The following is a 19,777-nucleotide window of genomic DNA, read 5'->3' as shown; positions in this document are numbered from 1 at the left end:
TTTCAGGTTTCAAGATGTATATTTAAATTCATCTCTGACACACATGAAGATAAAGTTGTGAACAGCGGCTGAATATCTATGATCAGAATCATTATAACTGTGTTATAACTGCTGCTGTGTGAAGAGAATCCTGCTGTTAACAAGAACCTGATGAGTTTAACGTGTTTAAACCAAATGTTGTTGACCTTTAGTTCAACAATGAGATTAATCGTGATTAAACATCGTAATCGTTGCCCAGCACTAGTTTTTCTGACTTTTTATTCAGTCAGAAAATGAAACAGAAGAAATCTTACTGGACAGTTTTTGTTATTAATGTTTTTATAATGAATCACTTATTTAGAATCAAAACACAATCATTCATAATATGTTCCATAATGAACAGGTTGTAGTTTCGTTCAGTTGTTTTTCTTACATGTTTCTGTTAATACATTTAAAACACTCTTCAATATGTATATTAATTATGTATATATATATTCGTGTATAAATACACACACCTGTAGGGATAAATGTCTGTATTATTGTATATGTCAATATTTGTATAATTATGACTAAGAAGCTATTTCTAAACAAACAGAAACTCAGGAAACAGTTTTATATGAATTAGATTTCAGGTTCATCGTCTGTGTTCAGGAGCGAACACCGGCACCGGGAAGACCACCGCTGGGGACCTGGCTGGGAGGGGGGGCAGGGGGACCCTGGCCTGCAGGGACAGACGGCGAGGACGCCGTCCAGCAAATCCTCCAGGTGAAGACAGAACACCTGTTCACGTATGACTCAGTAAAAGTCTGATTGTTGTCGATATAAGATGACTAATATGACTAATATTAACATATTTAAAACCTTTAGCAGTAAAACGTGAACATCTGTTTATGTGTTCTATCTGAAGCTGCGCAGTAGAAACACATATAAAGTATAACGGCTCTGAACCCGTCACGTGGTCTTCAGCTTGTCCAGTCTGAGGTCCGAGTCCAGACTGGATCTGCTCCTCAGCGCCGGTCAGCGGTCACCGTGTCCTCACGAGTTCATGTTCATTCTAATCAGAGACTCAAAGACATGATGTGCTAAGCTAGGCTAAGCTAGTGAATTTACGTACGATTTAAAATAAAAGCTTTGAACTACTCTTAACTAAAGGCCTTATTTCTGTCATTATTGCTTTATCCATAAATCTAAATGTATTGTTAGTTACTATGTAAGATGTTGAGTTTAGTTTCTCATAATTCTGCTTAAATGTGTGAAAACAGAGAAAACGTTGACGTCATGTCTTTAGATTTAACTCAGACTTCCACATCTGTAGATGTTAGATGTCAACATGTAAACTATTCATCATGTTGACTGACTTTAACGTTTTACTGAGTTTCTCTTCTTTTTGACTCGAGATGAGTATTTTAGTTTATTATTTTTCTGGCAGAAATTATCTTAAATGAATCGATGAACAGTTCATTTATTTCTTCTTCTGATCAGGATTCATAAAGACGGAGATCTGTCGCTACGCGGGGTTCTGGTTCTGGTGGAGGCTCCTCTTCCTCTTCGCCTTGAACGCAGAGTCCGGCGCTCAGACCCGCTCCGCTGTCCCTGGATCCGGGCATCGAACACCTCAGCGGCCACGACTTCTCCCCCTGCGCGAGGAGACCAACATCGAAGCGAAGCGAGAGACGTCGCCGCCACCACGCTGCGGAGCTCAGCGAGTCTCTGCGGCTCGTCCTCAAACCAAAAACCGGAAATCTTTTACAAATATTATAAATAATTAAGTCGTAATGACGAGAAATGCTTCCTTACCCGTGTGTGGCCCTTTAACCAAGAAATAAAAAAAGTCTGACTGCACTTGAACGCATCACCAGCAATAAATACACATGATAATTATTATCACAGTAAAGTCTCTTTAAGGTGAAAAATCCAACATATTATTTTCTATTAATATTTTAATGTATTAAATAACAAGAGAATCATTTTTATATATTTATATTCAGTTTTTATTATAAATATGTCCAGATATTAAACAGTAAAATACACGTTTGAGACGTGATTTTAATATGTTTATTTGTTTTGTCTCTATTCATGACATCATTTAGCCGACAGGATTAACGAGGCATGACGTCACCTTTCAGTTTGATTTGTATTGTTTCCGCTGCAGAGAAGTAATGAAACTTCTAATAAAAGAGAAATTAATCTCTTTTGACACAACAGGAAGTAGAATTACATTTATGGAAAAAAACGAAATACGATTTAAATAAAACTTAAAATAAAACGTGCGTCTGTTTCGGTGATTTATTGCTGTATCTTCGTTATTATTATTTAAATAAAGCACATCATAACATTGGTTTTATAAGTGCTGAACAAAAAACGTTATTAAATATTGTTATTAAAATTAAAATAGAATTTGCTTTTATTGATTATTTTGTCCACAATATTTTTTCTCCTTTTCCTTCAATTATAAAGATGATTTTGTCAGCAGGGTTTTATTTTGAAGGTTCCAACAGGAAGTCCTTTACCTGCCTGTTCAGTGGGTGAAAGATCAAACTGCAGCGGCAGTTTCAGTCGAACGACGATGAGAACCGAGAGCAGAACCGGTCGAACCGGACCGAGCCGAGCCTCTCCCGGTCCTGCCTCCGGCAGGTAGAGCCGGTCCGACAGGTGAGTCCCCACCATGCGTATAAAAGGCAGTCTGCGGTTCTCAGGTGGGTTTCAGACCGCCGCTGCTCTCCACCATGTTCCACCTGCTGCTGCTGGCCGCCGTGGTGCTGGGAGGTTACGTGTTCCTCACGAGGACCCTCTTCAAAAGTTCCAAATGTAAAGGGAACGCGGCCATGGTCGGCAAGACCGTCGTCATCACAGGTGAGTCAGGGGGCGGGGCTAATACTGCTGCAGGCCAGGTGAGCAGAGTTAGTCTGAAATGAAGTTTCTGATGGAACTACAAAGAAAGCTTTACATGTTCGGGATGTGTTCAAGAAACTGAGTTATTAATTGTTACATTTAAATTATTATGTAATATAATAAATAAAGTAAACTAGATAGATATTATATATACTGTATGTGTATCTTATATATATACTACAAAACGAGACATTTAAAGACCTCTGAACTGTATTAATTCATTATGATGTTTATACGTTTACTCCAAACATTACACATTCAAAATAATAAAGAAATAAATGATAAACCTTTGAAAATGATGCTTTTGAAATAGTATTTGCACCTTATTGTTGTTCTGTTGGACATTTCATGTTTGCACTCTCCGCTCTTTATATTGCAGCCGCTGCAGAGCGATTTCCAACAAGAATAATAAAGTTGTAAATTTATTTTTAACATATTTGACTATTTTCTGGTAACTTTTTTAAAGAAACAAATCCACATTTACTTTTCCTGTTTTATTACTGATGCAGTATTAAAAAATGCTCCAGCAGCTCCACGAGGGTTTACTTTGTGCTCTGAGGTTTCACGTTCACCAGCTTAGCTTAGCATGTTAGCATGCTAACATTAGCTGTTAGCAGTAAACACAGAGTCCAGCTGAGGCTGATTGAATGTGTTATAGTTCTGCAGGTTTTGGTACATATTAACATGTTGAACTAATGATTGGCGCAATGAAAGTCAGTAGGATTCATCCTCTGGGGAACATGATTGGTTGTACCAAATTTGTTGACGATCCATCAGGTAGAAGTTGAGATATTTCAAGGATTTAAGGATAATTTATTGTCGTTATTCAACACAACAAACACATGAGAAATAAAACAAAAACAGTAGTACATTCATGTTTCTGAGACATCAGACAGCCAGGATGCATGCTGGGTAGTGGAGTAGCCTCAGGTGCTAGCTGGGTTAGCTTAGCATTCATCTTGGCTGTCCTCCCTCGCCTCCCTGGGGCAGATTGGTGGTGTTTTGCTCCGGCAGGTCTGGCTGGTTGGTTGGCTGCTCTTAATCCCCACGCTTTAACGACGCTGTGAGGAAATCACTCAAATCAGCAGGGCTTATCCTCTGGGGAACATGAATGAGTTTGTGTTTTTTCCTGCTGCAGGAGGGAACACCGGCATCGGTAAAGCCACGGCTCTGCACCTCGCCAGGAAGGGAGCCAGAGTGATCCTGGCCTGCCGAAACCGGGACAAGGCCGAGCTCGCCATCGCAGATATACAACAGGTAGGAAACAGAAGAAGAAGAAGCCGCTCCACTCTGCCTTCAATAAATCACTCTGCCTGTCCTGCAACATGTGGTTACTTGTTGAGGAGCGGTGACGGATCACTCAGGGTTTCAGAGAGTTGAAGTGCAAGTTAAAGCTTAATCTTTGAAAGAAGCCGACGGCAGCGAAAGCAGCTGAAGTGCTACGTATGCAATGTCATTTATTTCAATTTAAGCTTGAGCTCAAGTTTACTGGCAGGAAGGGAACTTCCATTTCAAATGTAAAAACTCAAAGAAGTTAAGAGTGAAGCTTAGTGAGCCTTTCAGTAATCACAGTCATTTCAACTATTAGCATGAAGGCAAATCACTGTCAAAACCCCAGAGCGCAAATGAGATCCATGCGCACGCGAAAATCAAACAGCCGCGCGGATATCCAAAGACGAGGATTGTAACCAATCAGATGTAGAGATACAATGGGGTCCGCCCACTTACTGTCAAATATAAAAACTACTCGAGAGCGAGCAGGAAAAAGACTCGCGAGCGAGCAGCGTTAAGCTTTTGCTCGCGCGAGAGTGAATTTTGCTCGCAGAGTGACGTAAAAGCGCTCGTGAAAGTAAAATACAAGCTCGCTGGTGTTAACAAGGAAATGAACCCGAGTGTACTGACGAGAGAGGAACTTTCAGTCGACATGTGAGCGATGAAAGGAGTCGAGGTGAACGAGTCGACTCAGCTGAAATGTGTGAAAGCAGCTGAAGTGTTACATAAAGAACAAAGTTCAGCTAAAAGCAACAAGCTGGAGTTCACTACGAGCAGTCGAGGTATAAGTCTAAACTGAAAGGAGTTGAAGCGTTAGTTGGAGGACAATCTGTTTTAGAATTCTGTCATTTTAATGTGTATGTAACATTATGAATATCTGACTCTTTTCTTAACAGTCTGTGGTCTTATGATAGTAAATACCCGACATCATCACATGATGATGATGATGATGATGATGATGATGATGATGATCTCGTTCCAGGAAACAGGAAGTACTGACGTCCTCTTCATCCAGTTGGACCTCGCCAGTCTGAAGTCGGTCCGCTGCTTCACTGAAAAGTTCCTGAAAACTGAGTCCAGGTTGGATCTGCTCATCAACAACGCTGGTAAACAAACACACACAAACACACACACACACACACACACGCACACACACACAAACAAACACACACACAAACAAACAAACAAACAAACAAACAAACAAACAAACAAACAAACACACACACACACACACTGTAACAGAAAGACAAACGATTTCTCATATTTAAAAGTGAGACAAAAATAAAACATCTGGTGGCTCCAAATAAAGTGAACGCATGAACAAAAGATATAACCAGTGACGGGACTGTAGCTGTGTACATTTACATGTACTCAAGTACTGTACTTCAGTACTAATATTAGTATTTCCAGATTCAAGCCACGACATTTCAGAGGTACCTGTTGTACTTTTTACTGCTCTAGATTTAACTGACGGTTACTTTTCAGAGTTTACGTCAGTAATCGTAACACAATATAAAATAGTAAAACACATGCAGAGGGTCATTTTTTTCAACATTATGAGTACTTTTACTTTAGATACTTTCAGTACATTTTGTTGATGAGTAATGTTTTTACTGCAGGACTTCTGCTTCACGCTACGTTCACTTAAAGGGACAGTGTGCAGAATGTGGTGCCATCTAGCGGTGATGTTGCAGATTGCAACGGAATGCCAGACTTAATTTGCATAAAGTGGAGGTTGGAACATGAATATGCTAATTTAGATACGTTGAATGGTCAGTCAACTCGCCGCGTCGTACGTTTTTGTAGCTTCACCAGCGTGTAGAGAACTACGGTGCGTTCAGGTAACGCAACGCCGTGAAAGTTTCTCTCTAGAGTCACTGCTCGGTTTGTCCGTTCTGGGCTTCCGTAGAACAAAACCAAACGCAGTGTAAACTCTCTTTATGTTATTTTGTGAACTCGTTGCTGAAACAACAGAAGCCGTAGATCTCGATGTTCCAGGAGAAACGACGGCGCGGCGACACGTGTTGACAGCAGATATTTGTACCGTGTGACAGTTAGCAGCGAGGCGGCACACCTGATGAGGAATGCAGCTTCATCAATCATCACTGGTTTCACTCCAGTTTAACAAAACACCGAGTTCACTGGAACAAAGATCTGTTGTCTGCTGAGGGTTTAGGGGGCGGAGCCACAGCAGTTCAAAGAGTTCACATTTCACACTGATTGATGTGAATTAAGTGACTTTTTATTTACCACATTTACTAAAAGTATTTATTTTTAACACTTTTTTTTAACACTTTCACTTTAAACAGTTTAAGCTAGTTATTATTTGTATTATTATTTTTATAATTTTCTTTTACATGTAACTACATGTTCCCTCATGAAATAGCATTAGTTATGGTTCACGTTTGCTTGTTTCAGCGACGGAGACGTCTGATTGGTCGGAGACTTAATCTTAAAGGGAGACACACTGACGTGTGAACTCCGTCTGTCCTGCAGGTCTGGTGGCCGACGGGCGGACAGAGGACGGTTTCGGCATCGAGTTCGGGGTGAACCACCTGGGTCACTTCCTGTTGACGTACCTGCTGATGGAGCGTCTGACGGAGGCGGGAGGGGGACGCGTGGTCACCGTGTCCTCCATGGCGTATCGCTGGGGACGCATCGACCCGGAGGCAAGTCCACGAGACACGACGACGTTTTAACACTTCAGCTGCTTTCACAATCAAAACAATGTTTGATCAACACACCAACGCCAAAACACACCAACGCCACAACACACCAACGCCAAAACACACCAACGCCAAAACACACCAACGCCAAAACACACCAACGCCAAAACACACCAACGCCAACGTACCAAAACTAAGCAAATACAAAGTAAACCTTTTGGGAACAGTTGTGCTGCACATTTAAAATAAAACAGAAAAACATTTACAAATAAAATAAATAAGTGTGAGAAAGAAATAATGAAGAATGAACAGATGAATAAGAAGCTGAACACATTAAAGGCATAATGTGTGATTCTGTGACGCATGAAGAGCTTTTTAAACAGCAGAGTTCTGCTCTAACATTTCCCTTCTGAGGGTTCTGAGGAACCAGGACCCAGCAGAGGAGGAACCAGGACCCAGCAGGAGGATCAGAGGGTTGGTGGTGATGTCTCTGTTTGGAGCTTCTTTGTGTCTCCGCTGCTCTGATGTCACGCGACCTCGTTAGCTGAACAGATCTTAGGACCGGCATGTGACTCGGCGTCGAGCCGGTTTCTCTGAGCTTCGGGGTTCTTTGTTGTTCCTCCATGAAGACATTCCTCCTCTGCAGCTCCAGGCTTCACTCAGGTGATCCCGTGTTAACTGAACTTCTTCTTCTTGTGTTCAGGCTCTGGTGGTGAACAGACACCTGGGCACCGGCCGCTACAGCTGGCAGTTCTTCCACGCGTACTGCAACAGCAAACTGTGCAACATGCTCTTCACCCACGAGCTCGCCAAGAGGCTGAAAGGCTCCAACGTCACCTGTTACAGCGTCCACCCAGGTAACCACAAACCATCAGTGTCCACCCAGGTAACCACAAACCATCAGTGTCCACTCAGGTAACCACAAACCATCAGTGTCCACTCAGGTAACTCCTCCAGGACCCTTTCTGAGAGAACCTGTCCTTGTTCTTGATCTTTGCCTCTAACGTTCTCCACACTGACAGGAAACCTTATTCCCTCCTAACGTGTCGCTGCACCAACAGGAAGTAGTTTTAAAGAAAAGTCCACCAGGTTTACGTCCTCATGGAACTGTTGTTGCGTTTGGACTGATTTCTACGTTTCCCCTCAAACTGAAAATGTTCATTTCTAAAACAGATGAATTTAAACTTTAAACTACACGAAGAAGAAGCAAACACAGAGTGAAAACAACGGTCAGAGAAATGCAGTGAAACATGTTGATGGAAGTCTGAAGCTGGTGTTTACAATCACTCCTGTGTGACGTGAACACTGAGAGATGTTTAAAGACGTGAAGTCTGTTTTGAGTTATTTTGACCCAAAGAGGATCGTTTTTTAAACCTGAGTAGTTTCCTGTGAAGTTTATTTTGAAAAGCCGCGAGGTCACAGACACGAGACCTGATGGTCCGAGTCTGTGACGTCAGGTGACCTTTAAACCGACGTACCTTGCCTCCAGGTGTGGTCCGGACCGGGCTGTCCCGTAACGTCAGCCTGTGGCAGAAGGTCTTCATCGAGCCCATCGCCCGGCTGCTGTTCCTGGACCCGGAGGCCGGAGCTCAGACCACGCTGCACTGCTGCCTGCAGGAGGGCATCGAACCCCTGAGCGGACGCTACTTCTCCTGCTGCGCCGTGGAGGACGTGACCCCCCGGGGCCGAGACGACGTCATGGCCCGGAAACTGTGGGACGTCAGCGAGCGTCTCTGCGGACTCTCTTAAGGCGGAATGACCACAAAAGGACTTTTTTTTTACTCCTCCACCTTAAATGGATCTTTGAGTCCAGGAGCCATGTTTAAAAAAAGAACAGCTGGTGTTAAAGTGTGATGTCATGTCTGTAACAACGTCATTCTATATAAACTGGTGCAAAGCTTCACTGTGTAGCTTCTTTTAATGGCAGAGAAGAAGAAGAAGTGTAGTGTGCTGCTGCCACCTGGTGGCTGATCTGTGCACCTGCAGGAAGTCCAGCAGAGTGTTTGAGCCTCCAGAGCAGCTTCTGAGTCACAAAGTGAATCAGACACAGATTTATTCATCAAACATTTATTTTCTTTTTGTTATTAAAGCTGTTAAAAAAACTCGACTCAGTGCTTAAATAAAAAAACTTTTCATCGTTGATCTGTTTCATTTAAAAGTGTTTTCTTGATCTTAAATGAAACACACCTAACCTCTAAGCCTATTTTGAGGCCTCTGCTCGAAAATGTCATACCCATACTTAAAGTGGCTTATCTCTCTAACTACAAGGTCTATTTGAATAATTTCAATAGAATAATAACACAAACACTTGTGAGATTTGTTCATATCAGTGTATATGTTCCTGATTAATGCTGAATGGGTTAGGGCCAGCTGTCCTGGCCCCACGATGGTGGAATGAACTCCCCACTGACGTCAGGACAGCAGAGTCGCTGCCCATGAACGGCTTTCAGGCCGATAAGCCACGCCCCCTCTCCGGCGCGTCCAGCGCGATGCACGCGGATGAACACAAATAGTCCCCGGCGATTCACCACTCATTAGGTGTGTTCACATTAAACGCGATGAACGCGGATGAACACAAATAGTCCGGCGATACCGGTGGCGCGAATGACACGATGAATGTGGCGCGAATCGCGTTCATGGCGTTTGGTGTGAACACACCTTTAGAGGGACGAGTGGCGTTCAGCCTCACGAGATCAGCAACAACAGGTCTGTGATGCCCTGAGATGTCCGGGGCTGCAGCGCCACACTGATGGATCAGCGCGTGTCTGCCCTTCACTGAGAGGCGTGGGTAAACCCGCTGAACCCCACTCCTGATATTAGTCCATTTATTGTTTTAATAATGACTTTAACAGCTCAGGGATGTTCAACCTGTTTGTGCACTTTGTGAAGATGTGTTGCTCTGTGAATGTGCACTGAGGCTCTGTTTCTGATTAAAGGGCTGGAAATGAATGCTTTTTTGTTTTTTGTTTTTTTTATACGATTCATCGATTAATCGAACAAATAATCGACAGATTAATCGATTATTAAAATAATCGTTAGTTGCAGCCCTAAAGGAGATACACTCATGACTTCTGGTGACTAGTAGTTCTCTTGAATACGATGTTGAATACACTGATTGTAAGTCTGCTAAATGACTGTAATGTAATGAATGAATATAACACACAGCTCAAATTGAAAATGTTCAGGTTCGCCTGAAAAAAAAAGCATTTTTATTGATTTGAAATTATACAGAAGCTGCCTAAACTCTCCCAAATCATATCACAACATGTCAGCAGTCCTTTTAAAGAAAAATTGGCTTTGATAAAGTGAAGCAGGCCAGAGATATTGATGTTTTTCTACAGGTCAGCCAACGTCAATTCTGATTTTGGAAGCAGCAATTTCAGCCGTTTTATTGTAATTTTATATACTATATAACTATATATTTCAATTCTTTTATCACTAATAGTGTTCAATCTATCTAATACAGCAGTTTGGCATCATTTTGAGAGCCTGGGCTCTATATAAACCTGTAAAATATGACTCATCCTCGTCTGAATTTCAGTTTTACAGAATGCAATTGAACCTCACACAGCCTGTGATTGGCCGATTTGCGCATACGACACAGATTTGAATCCGGAAGAGTCTAAGACGTGTAATGATACGTTCTTTGAGTTGATTGACAGAATTTTAAGCCTATAAAAATACAAAACTATGAGGCTCGCCCCCAAGGGTCAAACCCGTTGGCCAAAACTGAAAAGATGACTCCTCCTTCATAGACGCTCTAGAGACTCAGTTTTTTCACAGAACGGAGGAGACAGACCGGGAGCACATGGCTGAAAGGATAATTATTTTGGCGATTTTCATCCAGAAAACCAACTCAAGGTGCGAAGTGTTTCAGTTTTTATGCTGTTTGGCTCTGTGTTGATCTGTGGCGGATGAATTGTAACTTTTTCATGGTTTGAAGGAGAAGAATTTGGAAGATATGGTTGGATTCAGTGTGGAGTCCTCGTGCTCTCTGATATGCGGTTTGTCTGTGAGAGTGCCGTAGGTCGTGGTTGGTATCGGTAACGGAGAACATAGCTCGCCGTCTCCTGGTGAAAAATAGGTGAAATTGTGGTAGTACTTGTAGTACTTTGTGTATATATATGTTTTTGAGTGATTAAAATAGGTAACATGGTCCATTTTATCAGAATTTCTTCGTTACGTGGGTATATGATGTGTCATAAAAAACACTTTTATGCGTTCTCAGAAGTACTTTGTACTACATGTGTACACTCTGTCGCCCCCCCCTCTGGGACCAAATTGGGTCCCGTTCGGTACTAGAGCTTTAAAGATGCAAACCGGGCTGAAACATCCCAGAATGTTGCTCTAATACACTGATGTCATTGGTAGATCAATGCTTATTGTTCCCAGTATGACTCGTCAACACGCCAGCAAACAAGGACAGAACAATAGTCCAGGTACTACAAATATAAATCCCAATAACAGACACAAAGGATCGTTGTATCGTCTGTCTCATGGGACTACAGATTATGGGATGGATCACAGGATTCTCTTGACCTGTTTCAAATCAAACTGTTCTATTTTATTACCGATGAGCCGAACGTGATAACTTTCAGGTTTCACTCTAAAGACAAAAACCTTCAAGCAGCAACGACTTCATCAGTAAAACATGATGTTTGTGTGCAGAATGCTAAATATTCTGCTTTTCTATAGAAATGTTAAAGTAGTCACTCTACATAGACAGATTCCTATATTGTTTTATTTCCAAAGATAAACAAACACAACGATGAAGAAACATAATGTAAAACTCAGAGGGGAGTCTTCAGTGTAGCTGGCATGCTAATGTTAGCCACCGCTAAGCATTCAGGACTCACAAGGTTCATTTACTTATTTATTTTTGTGGTCCAATTTTGCTTCTAAAGAAAAACAAAACAATATGTGGAGGATGAATTTAAGAGTCTCACCCCTCTGAAAGTTAACAAGACCAGGATGTAGATGTGTGAGGACCACGTCACCACGAAGACCACCACACCAAGCTACTGATCTTCATAAGTGAAGACGGAGAAAACCACAAAAAAGCTCCCCAACAAGCAGGATACAGGTGCTGCATCCTAAAGCCTAAAGCCTACCACAGCCAGGAAAGAACTGGACTACAATCCACAGGAACAGAGCAAAGGCCCAGAAATACCCGGAGACATTCAGAGCTGCAAGACTTGGAGAAAGAATTGAAATAAGCTGACAGAAAGCAAAAGCCCAGGTTCAACAAAGAGTGAGATCCTCTCATGGGCAAAGAGGTCAAAGTCACGTGACCCCCGGTCATTAAACATCCAAACCATCATGTCTCTTTCACAGAAGATGTGACAGAGATGGACAGTGAGAGGAAGGAGTTCAACAGAAGACGCTGGTTCAGTGTTCAGGGGTGGCGTCTGGTTCAAGCTCCATTGTTCTTTAAAACCCGAACCATCCTCTCTCTGTGAAGAGGAGACAACAGGTAGTCACAACGCATTCACTCTGACATTACCGGCTTCATGTATCTGTTAAAGTGACGGACGGAGAAACGGGCTCAGTGCTTCGCTGATATTTAGCACTTTGTCTCCAAGACCCTGTGGACCCTTAAGGACCTGTACGTCCTTTAGAAGAATAACTACAGAAGTGTTGTTACTGAAGTACACAAGTTACGCAACATTGACTTCTCGTTTCATATTCTCAGGAACAAACAACGGTCTCTTGGAGGAAAGATCACTGCTTGTTTGACCCGTCCACCTCCATCTTTGTCTTTATTCTTTGTGCTTATGTGGATAACATACCAAAATACTTCCGCGATATATCAACGAATGACATTTTCTTTTGTAGGTATAGCTACGAATGCTGGACAAGACAGCAGACCACAACATCAGCTGTACAGCACTACTGCAGCAGTGATACCGATGGTAGCAGGACCAGTGGCCTACGCAACCTTTGACTGGTAACTACAACACTGACCTTTGACTTGGAGCCGGACTGCTTTCTGGGTTATGACTTGTCTGTTCTTGTAGACGGTGCAGATGTAGGAGCCACTGTCTCTGAGGCAGGGGTTCCTCAGGGTCAGACTGAGATCTTTAGTAAATAGTGGGTCCTTTTCCATCTTTGTGCGGCCACAGTAAAACTCATCCTGTCTGACAAGATGATTGCTGGTGTACCGATACTCGTGGACCTTCATGGGCTCGGGGGCACAGCGGCTCCACTCCACTGTGACGTCCTCAGGCAGCAGGCCTTGGATTTTGAAAGGAAGCTTGACAAACCCCACCCCCTCTTTCACCTCCACCCTGGAGACTGAGAGGAGAACAAACCACAACATCAGCTGCACAAACAAACTGTACTAGAGGCCCTCACAGGTCCTGATGACATACAACATACCTGTGATGGTGTAGTGCAGAATATATACGTATATGCCCATAGCCAGTAGAAGAACCAGTGAAAAACCCTGTAGAAAAACTCGTAGAACAACCAGTAGATCAGCCAGTAGATCAGCCAGAGGAGTCAAAATAGGCGGTTCTGTGGGCGACATAAACAACATGAACTTCACATGATCCTGAAATAATCTTTTTAAATATTCATTACACGTTTTTAACAGACGTATGAAGAGAACTGGATATCATGATCAAACATGTTGTCCTACACTGCCGTCATTGTGTCCTCATCATCTTGTATGCTGCTGCCACTGCCAAAGACATGGGCAGACTGAAACCTGTACGCTCCCAGAACCCTGTGGACCCTCCAGGACTTGTACGCCTCTAGGACCCTGTGGACACTTAAGGACCTGTATGTCTCCAGGACCCTGTGGACCCTACAGGATCTGTACGCTCCCAGGACCCTGTGCATTGTTCAGGACCTGTATACCTCCAGGACCCTGTGGACACTACAGGACCTGTACGCAGCTGCATGCCCTATGAACAGCTGGTACTAACAAGACAATGAGCCATCAACAGGTGCCAATTTATGCCCCAGTTTACTTTCTCATAATAAGAAATATAACTGGTCTTTTTGGGCTCCTACACACAGTATCCAGTTCTGATAATACATCCATGTCATCTCCAGCAGTGACCTCTGACCTCTGGCCTTGGAGAATTGTTCCTTACCCGTGATCTGCAGACGGACAGTTATCCGTCTTATTTCTAATTCATTTCTGTAGGCGGTGCAGGTGTAGAGGCCGCTGTCCGAGAGGCGGGGTTCCTTCAGAGTGAGGCTGAAGTCTCCAGTTTTCATAGCGTGATCTGACATTAATGTTCGTCTGCTGTAATGCTGGTTTTGAAAACGAGGCTCATCGTAGTCCTTATACTGGTGGACGGTCGAGGGATTGAAACCGAAGCGGCTCCACACCACTTTAGTGACATCAGACCAAGGTAGCTGGCAGGGCAGCAGGGCAGACTCCTCCCCCTCAGACACCACCACGACTGAAGCCTGCTGGGAAACTGTGAGGACACACAAACAATGAGGTTGCCTCAGTTATTTATGTTATCTATACTTATTTTTTACACATCAAAAAATACAACTTTTATAAAGTATATATGTACAAAAAGACATTCACATATATACAGAGACACTTTTATTGACACATATTCTGCCATACATAAAAGTAAAGTAAACAAATACTAGATGAATAGATACATATTTATATGCTGTAACCCGACTAAAATCCATTTGAAGTTGTTTAGTTTTAAATACCACGGGAATAATTTCAAGGTGCAGAGAGACAAAATGACAAATCATTACTAAATGTCGCCCTTTCTCCCAAAAAGACCCAATATGTGGACAAAGGCTCACATAATCAACAACATGAGCTTCAAAAGACCCTAAAATAATCTTTTTAAAGATTCATGACACATTTTCAACAGATTTATTAGGAGAACTGGATATCATGATCAAAATTATTGTCCTACACCTTCATCTTTGAGTCCTTCCTCACCTCCTCCATCACTATCTGGTACACTGCTGCCACTGCCAAGGACAAGTGCAGACTGCAGAGTATCATTCGCTCCGCAGAGAAGGCTGGAATCTGCTGTGCCTCAAGGACCCTGAGGACCCTACAGGACCTGTACACCTTCAGGATCCTGAGGCTGGCAGGAAAGCTTGCGGCAGACCCCTTACACCCTGGACACAGCTGTTTGAACCACTCCCCTCTGGCAGGAGGCTGGCGTCCATTGGGACCAAAACCTCACGCCACAAAAAACGTTTCTTCCTATCTGCAGCTGGCCTCGCCAACGCTGAATTGTATGATAACCAACTTGACAGCAGTAAACCTGATCCTGATTCAGTTGAACTAATAACAGGCTCATGGGCAGCAGGTGTGGCAGACTGGAGGCTGCCTTCAGTGGCGGACTCAGGCAGTCTGAGGGGAAATTAAAAAGGGCACCAGCGCACTCTAGGTCTCCTAGGGAGCATCATCATCATGTGTTGTCTCGTGGAAGGGCACCCTGGAGATCATTGTATCATGTTTTCTCCATTTAAGGGCGCTCTAGAAGGTATTTTGATGTTGACATGTTTTCTGTACTGCTAGAGGGCATTTGATCACATTTGACATCGGCTCATCCAAGAGGGCACCTACCTTTAGTTTCCTTCAGACATGAAAGGGGGCGGTAGGGTTTGTTCCTCACTTATGACAATCACCGGTGTATATGTGTATATGTACAAAGGGAAATTGTTCCTTACCCGTGACCTGTAGATGGACAGTAGTGATTATTGTTTTAAATTCATCTCTGTAGACAGTGCAGGTGTAGAGGCCGCTGTCAGAGAGGCTGGGTTCCTTCAGAGTGAGGCTCAAGTCTCCGGTTGTCAGAGCGTCGGCTGATATTGAAGTCCGTCTGCTGTAATGCTGGTTTTGAAGATAAGGCTCATCTTCATCCTGATGCTGGTGGACGGTCGAGGGATTGGAACCAGAGAGGCTCCACACTACTTTAGTGACATCAGACCAAAGCTTCTGGCAGGGCAGCAGGACCGACTCCGCCCCCTCAGACACCACCACACCTGAAGCATGCTGGGAAACTGTGAGAAACACAATGTGGATGTCTCATCTATTTTCTTTACAAAATACAAATATTAATAAGTATATAATATGTACACAAATATAGAGACACTTTTACCTTTATGTATTTAGATATAGAAGGAAATTAAAGTAAATACATATTTAAATGCTCTAAACAACTTAAATTAATGTAGTTTAATTTTAAACATCATTTTTACACAAACCTTCAACAATAACTAACATACAGAGACTAAATGATACATCAATACTTTAAAGTCCCACTTCTCCTCAAAGCGATTGAATATGTGACGATATCACAGTACAGAGGTGGAAGAAGTACTCTGGTCTCTTACTTCAGAAATAGTCGTAAAACTACAGTTTAGAAATACTCTGCATTCAGAATGTTACTTAAGTAAAAAGCTACTTAAGTAAAAGTATTAGCATCAACATATACTGAGAGTACCAAAAGTATATTTAACATATTCAATAAAAGGTCATATGAAACACGACTGCTTATTACCAATATGTTACTATGTAAACAATAATACACTGACCAGAATGCAAACGACTGTTCGTATGAAATAAAAGGCTTTCTTTAGATTTGAACAGTTTTGAAATGTCTTCATGTTAAAGAGAAGCATTGAGCTGCTGATGAACGAGGCTAAATGAAGCTGATCTGGAGTCAGGAGGTTACTCACCGAGTCCGAGGATCACCAGCACCACAAACACCTTCATCTTCATCTTCATGAGAGAAGAACGAAAAGTCTCTTCTTCTTCAGAAGCACACGTTTGTCACGTTCCTGCTCCCAATGAACCGATTCACAGAGTAAACGTTTTAAAGTGAAGAGCCTCGAAGCAAACTGTTGTAGGAATGTGACCCGTCCAGTTTTAGGCAACACCATGACAATGACGACATATTTTCAATACCTTTTCATAAGATATGAAAGACAGGAGTGCCACGGGAGCTGAAAACAACATTCCAGCCGGGGAGCGTTGTTTAATGTCGGACCTCGTTCCTCTTCAACTGTTGAGTCAGAAATCCCCCAAAAACATCCAGAAAAAGAGAAGGAAGAGACAGAAAGTCTGAGCAATATAAACAGACACACAAACAGAAGATACCCAGTCTGGACTAAACTATCTCATAATATCACATTTTAATGCACATCTGCATGAATACTACAGTCAGCTCTGTTTCCTTTGTGTGGATGTAAAACCACAGAAGAAGAGAGGCGTCACAGGGACGACTTGGGACGATGATGGAACTAAGTCCAGGACATTATCCTTCTCTCTCTCAGAGGTCTGGTATGTTTTTATTAATATATAAGGCTGCAGTCAGAGAATAAAGCCGCCGTCATGAAGCTGTTTTCAGAATCCTCAGACGGTAAATAAGAGACACAAGTTAGCTTTGGTTCATTTATGAGTAACAGCTTATAAAATATGTCTTTCCTTCTATCTATATACCAACCACAGTAATATAAAGTCATCCAAATGAGCTCCACCGTCAACATTAACGTTATGAACACATGAATGCATCAATCATTATGATATATACTGTTCTGCATGATGGGCACTGTGATTGTTGGTGCTTTAAGTATATTTTGATGCTGATACTTTTGCGGGACTTTTATTTGTATTTCTACTTTTGCTGAAGTGAAACATGAGACAACGTCTCCCTCTGCTGGTCCAGAGGACTCCTCCTCCTCCCAGAGTCAATGTGAAGTCTGAGCAGCTGATCCTCACACAGTCGCACCTTCAGCGCCTTCGTGAAGCGTCGGGTTCGATCAGGTTAACCACAGATCAGAGAGCAGCTCTGTGTTCAGATGGCAGCTGAGCGGTGCTGCTGGAAAAGCCTCTCTGACGTGAACAAGACGACTCCACCGGGAATCCACAGAGATCTGTCGACTCCACAGGGAGCTGATCAAAGACGATGAAAGAAGTGGAACGCTGATTGTTCCCACGTCAGCAGACGCCTTCACCGCATGAGGCTGCATGAACATGTGACCTGTTTACCATCTAGCAGCTACAGGATCCAATCCATCCAGTAAATGTTCAGATATTTCAGGAACTAAAGGGCCGACTAACAAACGTTACCGTCCACGGAGCCAAACTAGTCCCTGATCCGGAGGTCGTGCTCTCTGGACCCGGACGTGGGGAAGTTGGGTTCAAAGCTCTGAACGTTGTTGCTCAATTTGTTTCACTGTGATTCACAACCACTGCTTTTAAAAATCCACAACAGCAGGAAGAGCTTTGTTTTGCAGCTTTTGGTTCAAACGATCAGCGATCAGGCAACGTAAAGGTCTACAGTATAAAGGTCTACAGTATAAAGGTCTACAGTATAAAGGTCTACAGTATAACGGTCTACAGGTAAAGGTCTACAGTATAAAGGTCTACAGTATAAAGGTCTACAGTATAAAGGTCTACAGTATAACGGTCTACAGTATAAAGGTCTACAGTATAAAGGTCTACAGTATAAAGGTCTACAGTATGAAGGTCTACAGTATAAAGGTCTACAGTATGAAGGTCTACAGTATAACGGTCTACAGTATAAAGGTCTACAGTATAAAGGTCTACAGTATAACGGTCTACAGTATAAAGGTCTACAGTATAAAGGTTTACAGTATAAAGGTCTGCAGTATAAAGGTCTACAGTATAAAGGTCTACAGTATAAAGGTCTACAGTATAAAGGTCTACAGTATAACGGTCTACAGTATAAAGGTCTACAGTATAAAGGTCTACAGTATAAAGGTCTACAGTATGAAGGTCTACAGTATAAAGGTCTACAGTATGAAGGTCTACAGTATAACGGTCTACAGTATAAAGGTCTACAGTATAAAGGTCTACAGTATAACGGTCTACAGTATAAAGGTCTACAGTATAAAGGTTTACAGTATAAAGGTCTGCAGTATAAAGGTCTACAGTATAAAGGTCTACAGTATAAAGGTCTACAGTATAACGGTCTACAGTATAACGGTCTACAGTATAAAGGTCTACAGTATAAAGGTCTACAGTATAAAGGTCTACAGTATAACGGTCTACAGTATAACGGTCTACAGTATAAAGGTCTACAGTATAAAGGTCTGCAGTATAAAGGTCTACAGTATAAAGGTCTACAGTATAAAGGTCTACAGTATAACGGTCTACAGTATAAAGGTCTACAGTATAACGGTCTACAGTATAAAGGTCTACAGTATAACGGTCTACAGTATAAAGGTCTACAGTATAAAGGTCTACAGTATAAAGGTCTACAGTATAAAGGTCTACAGTATAAAGGTTTACAGTACAAAGGTCTACAGTATAACGGTCTACAGTATAAAGGTCTACAGTATAAAGGTCTACAGTATAACGGTCTACAGTATAAAGGTCTACAGTATAACGGTCTACAGTATAACGGTCTACAGTATAAAGGTTTACAGTATAAAGGTCTACAGTATAAAGGTCTACAGTATAAAGGTCTACAGTATAAAGGTTTACAGTACAAAGGTCTACAGTATAACGGTCTACAGTATAAAGGTCTACAGTATAAAGGTCTACAGTATAACGGTCTACAGTATAAAGGTCTACAGTATAAAGGTCTACAGTATAACGGTCTACAGTATAAAGGTCTACAGTATAAAGGTTTACAGTATAAAGGTCTACAGTATAAAGGTCTACAGTATAACGGTCTACAGTATAAAGGTCTACAGTATAAAGGTCTACAGTATAACGGTCTACAGTATAAAGGTCTACAGTATAAAGGTCTACAGTATAACGGTCTACAGTATAAAGGTCTACAGTATAAAGGTTTACAGTATAAAGGTCTACAGTATAAAGGTCTACAGTATAAAGGTCTACAGTATAACGGTCTACAGTATAAAGGTCTACAGTATAAAGGTCTACAGTATAATGGTCTACAGTATAAAGGTCTACAGTATAAAGGTCTACAGTATAAAGGTCTACAGTATAACGGTCTACAGTATAAAGGTCTACAGTATAAAGGTCTACAGTA

At 42.2% G+C, this 19,777-nt stretch overlaps 2 protein-coding genes across 2 annotated transcripts; one reads left to right on the top strand and one right to left on the bottom strand.

Moving 5' to 3' along the window:
• The first annotated feature begins 2,517 nt into the window (after positions 1–2,517).
• Positions 2,518–8,949, top strand: LOC306707464 (dehydrogenase/reductase SDR family member 13-like). Its single transcript, XM_079174942.1, has 6 exons — positions 2,518–2,832; positions 4,010–4,128; positions 5,126–5,249; positions 6,640–6,812; positions 7,513–7,666; positions 8,299–8,949. The coding sequence occupies exons 1-6, from the start codon at positions 2,706–2,708 to the stop codon at positions 8,556–8,558; spliced, it is 957 nt and encodes a 318-aa protein (XP_079031068.1). The 5' UTR covers positions 2,518–2,705; the 3' UTR covers positions 8,559–8,949.
• A 2,581-nt stretch (positions 8,950–11,530) lies between these two features.
• On the bottom strand, positions 11,531–16,624 carry LOC306707463 (uncharacterized protein). The gene is made up of 6 exons (XM_079174941.1): positions 16,491–16,624; positions 15,480–15,812; positions 13,910–14,242; positions 13,188–13,325; positions 12,774–13,103; positions 11,531–12,262 (listed from the first exon to the last, which is right to left on the bottom strand). Exons 1-6 carry the CDS (start codon positions 16,537–16,539, stop codon positions 12,240–12,242), a joined length of 1,206 nt encoding a protein of 401 aa, XP_079031067.1. The 5' UTR covers positions 16,540–16,624; the 3' UTR covers positions 11,531–12,239.
• Between the last annotated feature and the right edge of the window lie 3,153 nt (positions 16,625–19,777).

This window comes from Pholis gunnellus, assembly GCF_910591455.1.
Source record: "Pholis gunnellus genome assembly, chromosome: 15".
NCBI lineage: Eukaryota > Metazoa > Chordata > Actinopteri > Perciformes > Pholidae > Pholis > Pholis gunnellus.
This window is presented reverse-complemented; position numbering and strand designations above follow the sequence as displayed.

Bases quoted from the DNA above. Each gene is read 5' to 3' on its own strand.
- LOC306707463 (XM_079174941.1), bottom strand. From the start codon at position 16,539: ATGAAGATGAAGATGAAGGTGTTTGTGGTGCTGGTGATCCTCGGACTC. The intron at 13,104-13,187 runs GTATGTTGTATG...TTCTCCTCTCAG, and splicing joins TCTGCACTACACCATCACAG to TCTCCAGGGTGGAGGTGAAA. The intron at 12,263-12,773 runs GTCAGTGTTGTA...TCCTCTTCACAG, and splicing joins AGTCCGGCTCCAAGTCAAAG to AGAGAGGATGGTTCGGGTTT.
- LOC306707464 (XM_079174942.1), top strand. From the start codon at position 2,706: ATGTTCCACCTGCTGCTGCTGGCCGCCGTGGTGCTGGGAGGTTACGTG. The intron at 2,833-4,009 runs GTGAGTCAGGGG...TTCCTGCTGCAG, and splicing joins CAAGACCGTCGTCATCACAG to GAGGGAACACCGGCATCGGT. The intron at 4,129-5,125 runs GTAGGAAACAGA...ATCTCGTTCCAG, and splicing joins CCATCGCAGATATACAACAG to GAAACAGGAAGTACTGACGT.